General features: G+C 41.3%; 1 protein-coding gene and 1 non-coding gene across 5 annotated transcripts in view; both read right to left on the bottom strand.

The window, feature by feature from the left end:
• Positions 1–633: 633 nt before the first annotated feature.
• Positions 634–727, bottom strand: trnai-uau (transfer RNA isoleucine (anticodon UAU)). The gene is made up of 2 exons: positions 690–727; positions 634–669 (listed from the first exon to the last, which is right to left on the bottom strand). It is a non-coding gene; the product is annotated as a tRNA-Ile (tRNA).
• Positions 728–4689: 3962 nt separating this feature from the next.
• Positions 4690–13425, bottom strand: part of mta3 (metastasis associated 1 family, member 3) — a 31084-nt gene continuing 22348 nt past the window's right edge. For 2 of the 4 annotated variants that reach the window (XM_030400824.1, XM_030400825.1), the window contains exons 15-19: positions 13293–13385; positions 12832–12993; positions 12217–12248; positions 12009–12127; positions 4690–5190 (exon numbers count right to left, since the gene is read on the bottom strand). In XM_030400824.1, the coding sequence (XP_030256684.1) occupies positions 5019–5190; positions 12009–12127; positions 12217–12248; positions 12832–12993; positions 13293–13385 (578 nt within the window). In that variant the 3' untranslated portion in view covers positions 4690–5018. Of the gene's footprint in view, positions 5191–11998; positions 12128–12216; positions 12249–12393; positions 12502–12831; positions 12994–13292; positions 13386–13425 lie in introns of those variants that run through there. The other 2 variants (XM_030400826.1, XR_003981922.1) reach the window with 2 other exon arrangements.

Here is a 13425-nt window from a genome sequence, read left to right as displayed (position 1 = left end):
GTTGTTGTTATACAGAGCCTCTAAATTCAAGTAAGTTTTATGTATTTTATTTTCTATCCTCACATGACTCATGTGTGAACAAGGGGTTCCATATTAAAAAGATTATTATTATCATCATTATTATTATCAGCCTATTAGTGGCAGCTTAATAGTTGTAGTAGTTGTATAAGAACCAATGCTGCAAAAAGCATCCCGAAGACCTTTTTATGTTATGTAGGCCTGACTTAATGCACATGATTTACTACTACTGTGGAAAATTGCTGCATTCCCTCATTTTTATTGAATGACAATTAAACACAATTATACAAAAGAAAACAAAGGACATGATTTACCATTATTCTATACAAAGAAAGAAAAGATAAGTACTTCACTTACACTTGAGACTGTCATATTTTCTGGATACATGTGATGGACAATCCTTACGTCATGGACACAATGGGATCATCGCAAGGTGACTGTTTGAACTCACCTGTTGACAGGTGAGCAGCCCTACATATATCAACAGTGCTTTGTAGGGGGATTACTGAGTGACGTCATGATGCGCAGTACAGGAAGTCCCCCACCTGGCTGAGCTGGAGGGTTAATTTTAGGTTTCTACCTGCTCCCACCTGGTGAGGGTTCGTCTAAAAACTCTGCTCCAGGTGAGGCTCGAACTCACAACCTCGGCATTGCTCTGCTGCATACTGTCATATAAGTACCGCGCGCTAACCGATTGCGCCACTGGAGCTTCGGCGGTGAACCGACAGGAAGTGAGACTAAGAACGAAACAAGCGCCCGTGACGAACACGTCGCGTCGTCCTTCGACTGATTCTGTGTTTTAAACGGACGGGCCGCGGTGAATAATACAGGCTAGGTGAGAACGGGACCACAGGGACGGATCTCACACCGGCAGCTTACACACAGCCGACTTAGCTGCTGCGTTCAGGTACCTCTCACAAAGCTCCGACTTCCGAGTACAACGGGAGTGAAAGAAATGTGACGTGTGTGACGTATATTATATAAGAAAGAAACTTTTACTGATGAAGTGTATAGACTTGACCCTCCCCTCTCAGTCTTGTTTGCTTTTGGTCTTTACATACACAAGTTACAAATAGTAAAACACAACACAGTGACACATATATGGATTTTTTGTAAAAAAAAAAAAAAGAAAAAGAAAAAAGAAAAAAGAAAAGAATATGTTGGCTTAAAATGGTGATATTTAAGAGTACGGAAGCCCATTTTTTCCGCCAATTAATAAAGAAATCAGATGATGAAAACTTGAAACTTGATGAAAAATGAGGAAATCTTCATTGTAAGTCAAAATAATGACATACAAGCCCAAATAATGAGATTGAAAGTCCAGTAATGATTTTTAAAAAGGTCTAAATTATTAGATAAAAAGTGGTTATATTAAGTATTAATAAATGGTGAGTGTTAAGAGTATGGAAGCCCACTCCTGACTTCGCCTTGATTAAAAAAGATCCTCATGGCAAGTTATAACATTGTGAAAAAGACGAAATAATGAGAAAAAAAATTGAATAATGTAAAAAGAAAAAAAGTCATCTTTATGAGACATAAATTATAATTCTGAGGTACTAAGCCAAAATGATGAGATTTAAGTGTTATAATAATGAGATAAAAGCTGAAAGATGACCAAGATGACCAATTCAAGTTGATCAAATTAAAACATCATTGCCAAATGATGCTCATAAGCCATAACCGGTCTACTTCAATCTGTAAAATGTATCTGAATGACCTAATTATAAAGCTTTCATACTTCAATAATGTCGGCTAAAGATAAAAACTCCCTTTTTGCTTCATAACATTTTGACACGTGGTTCAAATGTACTCTGTCTGACAGCACCTGAAGACAGCAGGTTCGTACAGGTGCAGCCGAGTTCTGTCTGTGCCTGTGACAAACTCAGTTTATTATAAGGCCATAAGTATGTGGACACACCTGTGATTTTGGCTGTTTCCTGGTTTGAGTTTGGCCCTTCAGTTACATCTGTAAGTGAGCGTGCTCTCAACTCGGTGGCAACATGTTGGGAAATATCCTTCCTGTTACGACATTCAACCACAGCTCTGTGCACAGAACCAGGTCCACGTCTCAGCATCAGACCTCAACAACAAGCTTGTGGCTGAATGAGAGCAAATCCCTGCTAGCAGGTTTCAAAATCTTGTGGACAGTAGCATGTTAAAGGAACATTATGTAACTTTTTTCCCTCCTTAAGTTATCAGCCTCAAAATCTTTCTGATGGCGCAGTGTCTCTGTCTCAGACACTCCGACCTCCTATCACGTGTTTCTGAAGAACTGGTCAACTCGTTTCTGGAGAGGGTTCAGGAGATGTGGATGTTGAAACATTTATTGAAGCTCAATCGTAACCCTAACAAGTCATAATAATGACATAAAAAGGCCAAATCACGTGTTAGAAAGTAATAATGTTGAAATATGAAGTCATAACTTTAACATTGAAAGTCAAAATTGTGAAATTAAAAGGAAAAACGATGACAGGAATTCAAATTTTGAGATAAGAAGTAACATTTATGAGATTTGAATCTTAAATTATGAGAAAAAATCACAATAATGAGTTTACAAGTCAAAATTATGAGTTGAATATTGACTTTTGTAAATGAAAAGTATGTCTTTCGATCTCAGAATTATGACTTACATATTTATTTATTTTAACTGAAGGTTTTAACTAATAGGTTTTTTTCCCCAACAATAACAATAATTTAAAATATTGTTGATCTGTTGTTGTGCTGTTATTTTCGCTCTTACTGGGACCAGAGACCGTAAAGGAAATATGGTGGAAACTAAACCACACAGCTGTTGCTGCAGTTGGCTGTAAAGCTGCAAGGGGAAAATAATTTCAGAATATTACAACAGAGAAAAAGTACCTTGAGGCTGGCTGTGGGCTCCCGAGAACGTGATTTATGTCCTGAGAAGAACGCTTCATTCCTCATCAGCGTGTCAAGGTGCCATATTTTGTGAGGGTATTTTACAACATCCACGCACAGGCCACAGTGTGTACCATCCATTACACTCCCCCTCAAGAGCAACACAAAGAGAGACGGAGTGGGAGGCTGGGAGACGAACAGGCTGACAGAGTACAACACCAAGAAATGACTCACTGAGACCGGACACCATCACCCGTCATGGCGTTATGTTGTTGTCGTCGTTGTTGTCGTTTTTTCTTCTTTTTTATTATCATTATCATCATTATTATTATTATTGTTCTCAGCATATTCATAATTCAACACATGACATACAGGAAAACACTAACATAAACATTCTGAATGAAAGAGAAGAAATCATGTGACCCGATCGGTCAGCTGAGGCTCTCACCTCAAAGACATGCGGCGGCGATGCCAGTTTCCTAAAAACTCATAATCAAACACACCCGAAGGCTCGATGGGTCGACCGGGGAACGTTTTGAGGCAAAACTGTCACGCAGCAGGTAGAGAGAGAGAGATATAGAGGTCTGAAGACGGGATTAACTGGACTGTTTGGGTGTGTGAAGATTAAAGGGACAGTTCACCCCAAAATCAAAAACACATATTTTTCCTCTTACCTGTAGCGCTTTTTACCCATTTAGACTGTTTTTGGTGTGAGTTGCTTGAATATAATGGAACACAGAGACTCATCTACTCACTTAGTCTGTCTTTAAAACATTAAACTGTAACATTACGACTTATAGATTGATCTTTTTGTTGCAAATTTCGTATTTTATAGTGCAATTACACACTTAGTGGTGGTTCTTTTCGCTTCTGGTGACTGAACTGAACAGTGGTGTTCATTCGTGAGGATTAGGGGGGAACCAGGGCGATGTTAACTTCCACGATATAGCCTGTAAAAATATAGGTCATCCCTTCTGCACTCTTAAGCACTGCAGGAAAGAGGAGAAATTCTTGTTTTTTCAGGTGGACTGTCCCTTTAAATGCAAGCCAATCAGCCCAAACAGCTGCTGGCAAAGCTGCTCGTCGGTTCTGCCTCAAAACGTCGCGGGCACATCGCAGCCTCGAGGAAAATATGACAGATTCATGCCCTTTTTCTGCTGCAAAGGAAGTGCTTTAGTACCCATTGTTAGGGCTAGGTAGGTACAGTCGGCCATAGAAATAGGATGAGTAGATTTACAGTGCGGTAATGACATTTACAATATATTATACACCGGTTCATGAGGGAGGCTGTTCGATGTAAGCTTGCTCTCTATTTCGTTGCCTTGTTATAATTTTTCCTGCAGATTTGTCATGAATAACTGACAGGTGTCGTATCATAATGCCTCCGGGTTGTCATTCTTCAACGCCGGCTCCAGCTCATTGATTTAAACTTCAAGAAAAGAGCAGGGGAAGAAAAAAACTGCAGGTAAGGACACAATTTAAAGCGGCCGTTTCTATCAAAAAATAAAATAAATGAAAAAGGCTGCTGGTTCATTCCTTGTATAGTGCATTTTTCTATTTAACGTCAGCCTCTTTTTTAATGGTGAAAGAATCTCAGTTGCCATGAATGCAATCCCACCCCGAACCACCCCACCAACCCCATCCCCCATCCAGCCCCCATGCCCCTCCACCCACAACCCACCCACCCAAAATAACCTTATACAAACTGATTAAAACTTCACAACAATTCACCATCAACACAAAGGTCACACAAAGTTCTGTCGTCGTTATGTCCATCCATAAAAAAAAAAAAACCAAGAACAGCACACGTCGGGATCCCCTTGTTCTGCCATACGTTGTTGGCATGATCACACACACGCACACACACACACTCTGCCACACCTTTACATACAGGTTGCACGCACACAAACACATTCCCACGGGATCAAAAGACAGGCGGCACTTGCAGCCAGGTTAGGGTGTATGTTTCTATTGCATCACATCCTTCTGTCGCCCAACAGTTAGATAGCTTGTAGGATTAATCGGAACGGTAGTTTTGAGGACGTAAAAAGCAGAAAGGAGGGGTTTTTTTATGAGAGAACAGGAGGTGAGAATTTGTTAGTGTATATGCAGTAGGGGGTGCTGAGGACGGAGGGGTCCGATCAGTCGTGGATGACGATGGGGCCCCGCATCCTCAGGCTGGGGTGGGGGTGCGGCGGGGCGAGGACGAGCCCCTGCGGCGGGCCTTGGGAGACCCTGCGCAGGGTGATCTGCTCGCAGGGCTGCCGGCAAGCGTGCCTCAGCTGGGAGCGCGACAGCAGCCGTCTGGCCCTCCTGCACAGGTGGAGACAAGACAGGACATAAGTGCAGAAGAAGACACACTGTTACAAAAAGGCTAGGTCTTGAACTTAGAAACAGTAATTAGTTGTAGTGAGAGTCAATCAGCCGACAAAATAATCTCATCGGTCCGCTCAATTACTGTTTCAAAGGTCAAGAATTCATTTTTAAAGGAGACCTACTATGCTTTTTCAGTTTTTATCTTTCCTTTAGTGTTTTATAGGTTCTTCTGAATGTAAAAGGTCTTGAAAGCTAAAAAGCCAAAAGTCTGGCTTGGAAGTGGGAGCTCCTCTCTCCCACAGACAACACTGCTCCTGAAACACCTCGTCAGTAGCCCCTCCTTTAATTCCTGTGACTTCATGACATCACACTGCGTAACCATATTAATTTATGCCCTTACTCATGGTAGAAATGAAGCTAAACGGAAGCTGAAAACATCAGCTGACTGGAAACACGCTGAGTGGTGCTGGCTCAGGCGTGTGTGAGCTGACCAATCAGAGGAAACTGGGTTTTCAGGAGGAGGGGCCTTAAAGAGACAGGCACTAAAACAGAGTGTTTCAGACAGAGGGGGAATACAGAGAAAAACCTATTCTAGTCGTAAATATGAGCCTGAATATAAGCATAATATGTCTCCTTTGAGGCCAAAGGCGGAAAGTTTAATCCCTGGTACAGAAACAGTGTTGAGATTGTTAGTCATGAATTCATTAATTCAGATGACAGTGCACAGAAGAATAATTTGTGATATACTGTTTTAGTTTCTCTTCTAGCTTGAGCTTAAAGTTAAGTAAGTGGATTTCCAAATGTTGAATTTGTGAAAATTAGTTAGAAAAGTGAGCTAAGAAGCTAAGATTGATGTTCTGTCCAGACCAACAGAACAAGATGACATCATCTAGCTTCGCATAACTAAGTCATTACAAGCTTTAACTTGCAAAATTTCCAGAAACCAATGAAGAACAGGCTCAGACGGATAGAAAACCTTGAAGTCGACACAGTATGAATATCTACAGATGAAATAAGACGACCAATTGTGATGTTACAGCCAGTGAAAAGAATGATAAAGTTGCAACGATGGAGTAATATAACATCTGTGAATTTTATATATAAGTGCAATGAATATCAACTCTATCTGAACATAAAAAAGTTGCAAGGAAATTAAATAATCCTTCTTGTGAAAATCTACAGTTGAAAGCTCAGCTGCAGCTCCGAAGCTATATTTTGCAAAACCTGTGCAAGAAAATTTTAAATGACAAATTCTTTGTTCATTATTTTTAATTACTATAAACATTTTGCAGCAGCTATTTCAATGTATACATGTTGCCAAGTTTCCTCCGATTTCTCCTGGATGTTCAGGATGAATTTAAATCCAATCCAGCGGAAATTTGAATCAAGAGTTTGCTGGAGCTAATATGAGTTTTAGATTAACGTTAAGCCACAAGTTGACAATTTCATTTGTGATAAAATAAAGCAAAGCAGGCGCCTATAAAAGACTATTTGACAAGAAGTGATACTAAAATGTTACATAGTGCGCCTTTATAGTGGAAATCTTAAAATGTATCTTCTTTCACCTAAATGCAATGAAGCTTCATCATTTTGACAGTTTTGTTCTGCATGAAACAGTTCGAAAGAGGAGCTCGAGCTCCTGATTGATTGTATCTTCATGTCTCAGCAGATTACAGCATTTTAGCCTGCAGATAATGCTTGTTTGAATACATTATTTATTTCTATCCGACCACAGGCGTGATGCTTCAAGTCCTTTTAGCTGCGTCTAATTACTGCAACCACCTATGGGCTCCTTACTTAATGTACAAACTGCAACGTGACAGCAACAGCCTGCAGTAAAAAGGGTGGCAACACATTGAAACAGTGATGAAATGGGCTTTGGGCTTCGTGAGACAGCTTATTTTTCATGTATACTATTAGTTTACCAGCAGCTGATGGACTTGAGTGATTAATTGGTTGAGAAGAAGTTTTAACTGATTCTGTTTTGAGCTGAGAGAGAGAGGCTTTTCTTTTTTTTTCCGTTTCAAGCTCACCCAGCAAGCTCTACCTGAGCAGCATAAAGCCTCGAGAGCCGTAAGTGACGTCTACAAGATGAAGAAAACTCATAAAAGAAGGAATTAAATGTGAGCAGAGTTCATTTTAAGGGCACCAGGCCCGCTGAAAATGATTAGAAACACCCGCTTTTTCTCATTTCAGGAGGATCCGCTTTACAGCCAAGTGCAAAATTTACTGAGCATCAGTAATAGCGTTTTTAATATCTGTTATGAGGTGCATCTCGGCAGGATTTCTCAGACTTATAAAAGGAGCTCGGTGGTAATCTCCAGACCGAAGTGGGCTTTATGCTGTGACAGGAAGTCTCTTTTAACAGCCCACAGTGACCAAAGGCACTAAAGCCAAGACCACTGGGCACTATAACAAATGTTGGACACGGCAGCACTAATGGAATTCGTTCAGAGACAAATGTGAGATGCATAACCACAATGTTTGCATGATTGCTCATGGTTCCCTTTCGGCTGTCTAGGAAAAAAAAACAAATTTAATGCACTGCAAAGGCCTCTTGAAATGCTCCTCCTGAGCATCACCGACATTGTTTTCCTTGTACTCTGAACCGGAAAACACATCAGCTCCTTCCAGAGACAGATTTTTATATGGCGTGACACGAGTTTTGTCAGTCAGAGTCATAGCAGAATATAAACTGGAGAATAACAGAGCAGATTTATCTCTGGTGGCACATCATCTAAAGCGGTGCTGTTTTTGTCTGCTCAGCTGGCCATCGGGGAGGAGGAGAGCAAACATGTAAATCCAAACTCAAACACGTCAAGCTTTCTCATTTTCATGCCCTGTTCTGCTTTCTCACGCTTTGTTTCCTCGTGTTTCTCATCTTTTATTATTTGTCCTTTAATTTTCTGTCTGTTGCAAGTGTTGCATTCAAAGTCCTATTTAACATAAAACACAGAAGTACCGTCGGCACAACGTACGGTAAGTAAGTTATCTAATAGATTGATTGGCACAAAGTTGAGGCATTCATGGTCCCCTGTGGATGAATCCTCATAACCTTGTCGATACCCTGACTCTGCCTCTTGTGCCAGAGTTTAAAGATTTCAATTATTCATTAAAAATATCTCAACATCTCACAGATAAATTGGCCAACAATTCTAGACATTTGTGGTTTCCATAGGATGTATTCTATCAACCATGATGATCCCTGACTTTGTGTCTTGCCTCTCGCCACCATTTAAAGATGTTAGTTTTCCAGTGAGATATTGTGACATCTAATTGATTGATTGGTCGGAAATTTTAGACATTCATGGTCCCCAGAGAATGGCTCCTCTTAGCGTTGATGATACCCTGACTTTGCCTTTTGTGCCGTAACTTAAAGATGTTTGTTTTCCAGTAAGATATCACAACATAGATAAGATTAGCACACATTTTAGACATTCATGGGTCCCAGAGGATGAATCCTGTCACTTTCCTCTTGTGCAACAAATAGTTTAAAGATGTCAATTTTCCAGTAAGATATCAGCACAAAATTTTACAAATTCATGGCTCCCTGAGGATGAATCCAAATGACCTCTTCCAAATTAGCCTCTTCAACATTTAAAGATGTCAGATTCTCCAGTTAGACATAACAACATAAGTTAATATTGAATGGCACACAATTTTACACATTCATGGTTTCCAGAGGATGAAACTCTAGTGCCACCATAAGTTCACAATGGTAGTGCAGAGGGAAACATCTTGGCACTTATCGAGTAAAATATCGCAACATCTGATAGATTGGCACAACATTTTGTAGCAAGATTCATGGTTCCCAAAGGATGAATCCTAATAACTTATTGACTCACTGACTTTTCATCTTGAGTAAAATGTTGGATTGATTGCCATAAAAATTAGATACACACTTTAATTACACCTATAGGATCAATGCAAAATCGAGATATTTGTTTTATTCCTGACGTTTAATCAGCTTCATCATCAGATTTATGACTCTGTAATGCTGCAAAAAGTGTTAATTCTCCATCTCGTTCGGTCTCTCTGTTCTTGTCTCTCTTGCCTCCATGAGTAAGTGCTTGAGAGAGAGAGAAAGAGAAAGAGAGAGAGAGAAATGGTGGGATGAAGAGACAGAGAAGGGGAGAAGATGAAACTTCCGATCATTTCTCATTAGCAGCAGCCTTTCAGCGCAGATCTATTAATGTCTTTAATTCGGAAAAGTATCTCGACAAGGCGTGCGAACAGACGGGATGATATTACAAAGGGTGCAGTATTCGTAATGATGCCGTCTCTCTCAAATGCAAACATACAGCCATCATGATCTTGGTGCTAAGTGAGTGATCCATACGAGCGCAGCCATGGTTAATGTGGTAATGATATTTCCACTCAAGGCCCAGCGGTGCCTGGCTCCTCGCTGGCCCATCTGCACCAGTTAGCTACTCTAATTTTAGCCCTGACGGTCGGAGGGCGGCTGTGAGGGCCCGGTGCCATGGCTCATTTAGACACGGGCTTAATGGAGGAACATCTCTCTCTCTCACATACAGTCATGCAAACATTGACTCATTTATGGGAGCGCATGAGAGAGTGTGAGTCTATGCATGTTGTGAGAAAAATAAAAAGAAACTGATTTTACTGATTAAATAAATGCCTGTTTATTCAACAGCATATTCAGTCAGGTCTTTAACACAACGTGGACTGATGCAGTGTTTGCAAAGCGAGACGGACCGTGAATGTGCGCAATACGCTGTTCGGGGGTTTTTGAGCTTTCGTTTTAAATGATACCAGTACTGCAGGTCTGAGGCAAGTTATTTAAACAAACAATCAATACAAGCCCAGTGTTGGCGGAGCAGAAGAGTGCAGGCTGCTGAGGCATCACATTGTGCCAAGAGCAGTTTATGGAGGAGCTAATCGATTTGATCTAATTTCCATTCGTTTAGCATTTCTTACATTTCTTACGGAACCCATGATAATATAATATTATCTGCAAATGTCATATTAAGCAAGACAAAGAGTATAAAGCTGTGCTAGCAGCTTAGCACAGCACAATACACTTACAGTAACTGTGGTTTCATGAACACAGTCTTCCTCTAATAATCAGAATAATAGGCCAATCAGAGTTATAATGCCACGTGTGAATACCTCAACTGCAGGAGGCTGATCCGATCCAATCTGAATGACTGTTTAATCAGATCAAGTGTTCACCTTTTGTCACATGTTTCATAGAAAAGATATTCGCGCCTAATAACCATGTAAAGCTGATTGTTTCTCTCTGAATGAATTCTTTCCGTGCACGTTTGCCTCACGCGTGGCGAACATCAGGTGACGTTGCTTCCAAGGGGGACAGAAACACAACGCTAGGAGAACAGAACTGATCCGTGGCTGATGCAACGTGTCCACTTAAACAGTAAAATCAGAATCACTAATCAGAATGATTTCAATGTAACCACGGCTAGTGACAATCAGTGGCATCACTTTGTGTTGAGGAGTGGTGAGGACACAAGTACATTTCTTTTCCCCTCCGTCTTTGTCTGTGATTTAGCCTGTTTTATCACTTTTATTCCTTTGACCTGTAATGACTCATATCTTCTTTTAGTGTTTTTATATTATCTCTTTTGCCTTGTTGTTTTAACTCACTTTAGACTACACTTTTATGCATTCGGCTCGACTGTTGAGTGTTTATTCTGTTATATTGTCTTCCTGAGTTTCCTGCTTTTGCTTGTTTCTCAAAGCACGTTGTAAACTCTGTTTTTCAAGCAGTTATATAAATACAATGAATTAGTGCTTTGGGGTTTTTTGAATGGTCTTCAATATGTATTATTATATTATTATCTGTTTAAGGTCAGAGTTGATCATTATCATGTGGATACCAGCGATGAGGTTGCAGAACGCAAACAACTGAAAACCCCTTGTATCACTTTCCTCGACGGCGGTCACACGTGGATGTCGTCGGCAGGTTGCGATCCTCGCAGCTAGGTGCCACTGAATCCAACACGCTGGACCTTTAAGCTGCCTCTTTAATGCGTCATACACCTGAGCAAAGAGCCGACCGGTTTAACAAGACCGTTTTCATTCGATCGGCCTTTGTGGGGGAATCATTGAGGGCATGACCTCATTTTAAATGGTGCTGAGAGAACAGTTAAAAACAGTGACATTCAAGAGCTGAGTAGTTTTTCCATCAAGGTGGATTGAGCTTTAGTTACTCTTGTGATATGTTTTCCAAGTGCTGAACACAAAAGCTGTTTGGAGACGAGACGAGGCGTCGAATAATGACTTTGTGACCAGATTAAGAAGGAAGTCATCTATGATGGCATGCTGCATAAAGTGCTTTATAACTAAATAGATTATTATGTCTACGCAGGTTAAAGTTTCTGGTCTCACTGGCCCCCCAAAATATCTTAATTGTGTCTGCATGTGTTGGTGCTTTTAGAGTGCTTCTTGTCTGCATGAGCTGAGCTGAGCCAGTGTCGTGGTGAAAATACACAAATTCAATCTTCAAAACGAGACATTTTTACACCCCTAGATGGAGCTGCATTAGTGACAACGAGACCCTGCAGGCTGCCACTCTGTTCCGACTCAGCGTCTGTGTGGATTTAAGCACATATGTGTCGTATCTGTTTGTGTGTTTGTGTGTGTTTACGCTACACAGCTGTCTGAGGTCACCACAGGACCAAAATAACTCCTGAGAGTCCCATTTCTGTCACAGCTCAATTCCTCTCGTCTGCTGCCGCTCGGCTCTCAGCCTCACTTGCTGTCCTATCACACACATGCACACACACACACACAGTCAGCCAATCAGAGGTCAGAAAAGGGTCACCTTTGCTTACCTGGTCTCCCGGGTGACAAGGAAGAAGCTGTCATCGGGGGCATCGATCCAGTTGGGGCGTCTCTTGCGGATCATCACTCCGCCGCGGGTGTTTCCGCTGCTGCTGCTGCGGCCGTTATGCTGCAGGAAGACATTTACATATCATTTTATTCAAATGAGCGGATGCAGCTGTACAGGATTAGTTCAGAATAAAGGTATAAGACACTTACCAGGAGGGGTACACCTGTTGTTCCTGGGTTCTCTGTGGAAACAAGGGAAAGATGCACAACATGCATGAGGGAATCTGTCACTTGTGAATATTATTGATGAGTTTATTTCTTTTCCTAGCTACAAGTGGTGCAACAAAAATGACTGTGTTTCAATTTCAGTAATAATAGTGAAGTTACCAATAAAAAACAAAGTGTCAGACTGAAGTTGAATCATCCAAATTATCCAAATGACCCCCATCTGCTGATTCGTTTTCATTAGAATTAGTTGTCATTCTCTCCAACGAGCTAGTTTAGATAAGAAATGGCAGAAAAGGTTATCAACTCCGGGTGTGTTTCCACTAATCGGATTTTATCAGGCAAAAAGGACAACGAGAACACTGGATATCAACACTGTTTGGTCCCCAAGGTTCATTCACATCAGAGGTAACTCGGTTAAAAGCAAGACGGGATGCATTTTCCAATTTTTTTTCGGGGGTGTTCAAGTAATACAGGTAATCACTTTCTGCTTCTGGGCACGATGAAGTTAAGCAACAACAGCCTTATTGAAAAACAGGTCACGATAACTTTTTTTGGTGGAATTAGTCCGGCTCTGGAAATGTGTGCCTGTGTGTGCACCTGCGCGCCGGTCCGGCTCAGCCCTGCTGTGGTGATGGTAGCTGCGCTTTCCCAGCATGCCGTGGGGGCCGTGCGGGAGGGAGGAGAGGAGGCGTCGAGGGGGAGGCGTCTGCAGGCCCGGGGTGCGGTGGGAGCGAGGGGCGTGAGCTGCCGGACGGGACTCTGGAAGAGACACCACACTGGAGCTGCATCAACTGGCTCAGGTGACACTTTACAATAAGCATCATTTAAACATTTATAGTTAATCTTACTTCAGTAATAGGTTGATTAAATGCTGCAGAAACCATTTATAAAGATTTTTAAACATCAGTTGCAACTTGACAACAAACAATTGCTTAATAAATGGTTCATAAAGTGAAATAACTATTAACTTAAGTTTAATTAACTATAACTGTAAATATGAAAGTGTGGGTGTGAGGCACATCGTACCGCACAAACACTTCTTACGCGTGTTTATTTACCTAGAAACTGGAGAACACTGGTCAGAGTGCTCCTCTGGGCGGCCCTGGTTTTGGGTAGGCGAGTCCCCTGCCCCTCGGACACCCTTAACATGTCTAAACCAAACACACACACACACATTTTACAAACCACCGC

This window comes from Sparus aurata, chromosome 20, assembly GCF_900880675.1.
Source record: "Sparus aurata chromosome 20, fSpaAur1.1, whole genome shotgun sequence".
Classification (NCBI taxonomy): Eukaryota; Metazoa; Chordata; class Actinopteri; order Spariformes; family Sparidae; genus Sparus; species Sparus aurata.
Note: the sequence above shows the minus strand (reverse complement) of the source record. Positions and strands in the feature narration are given on the sequence as shown.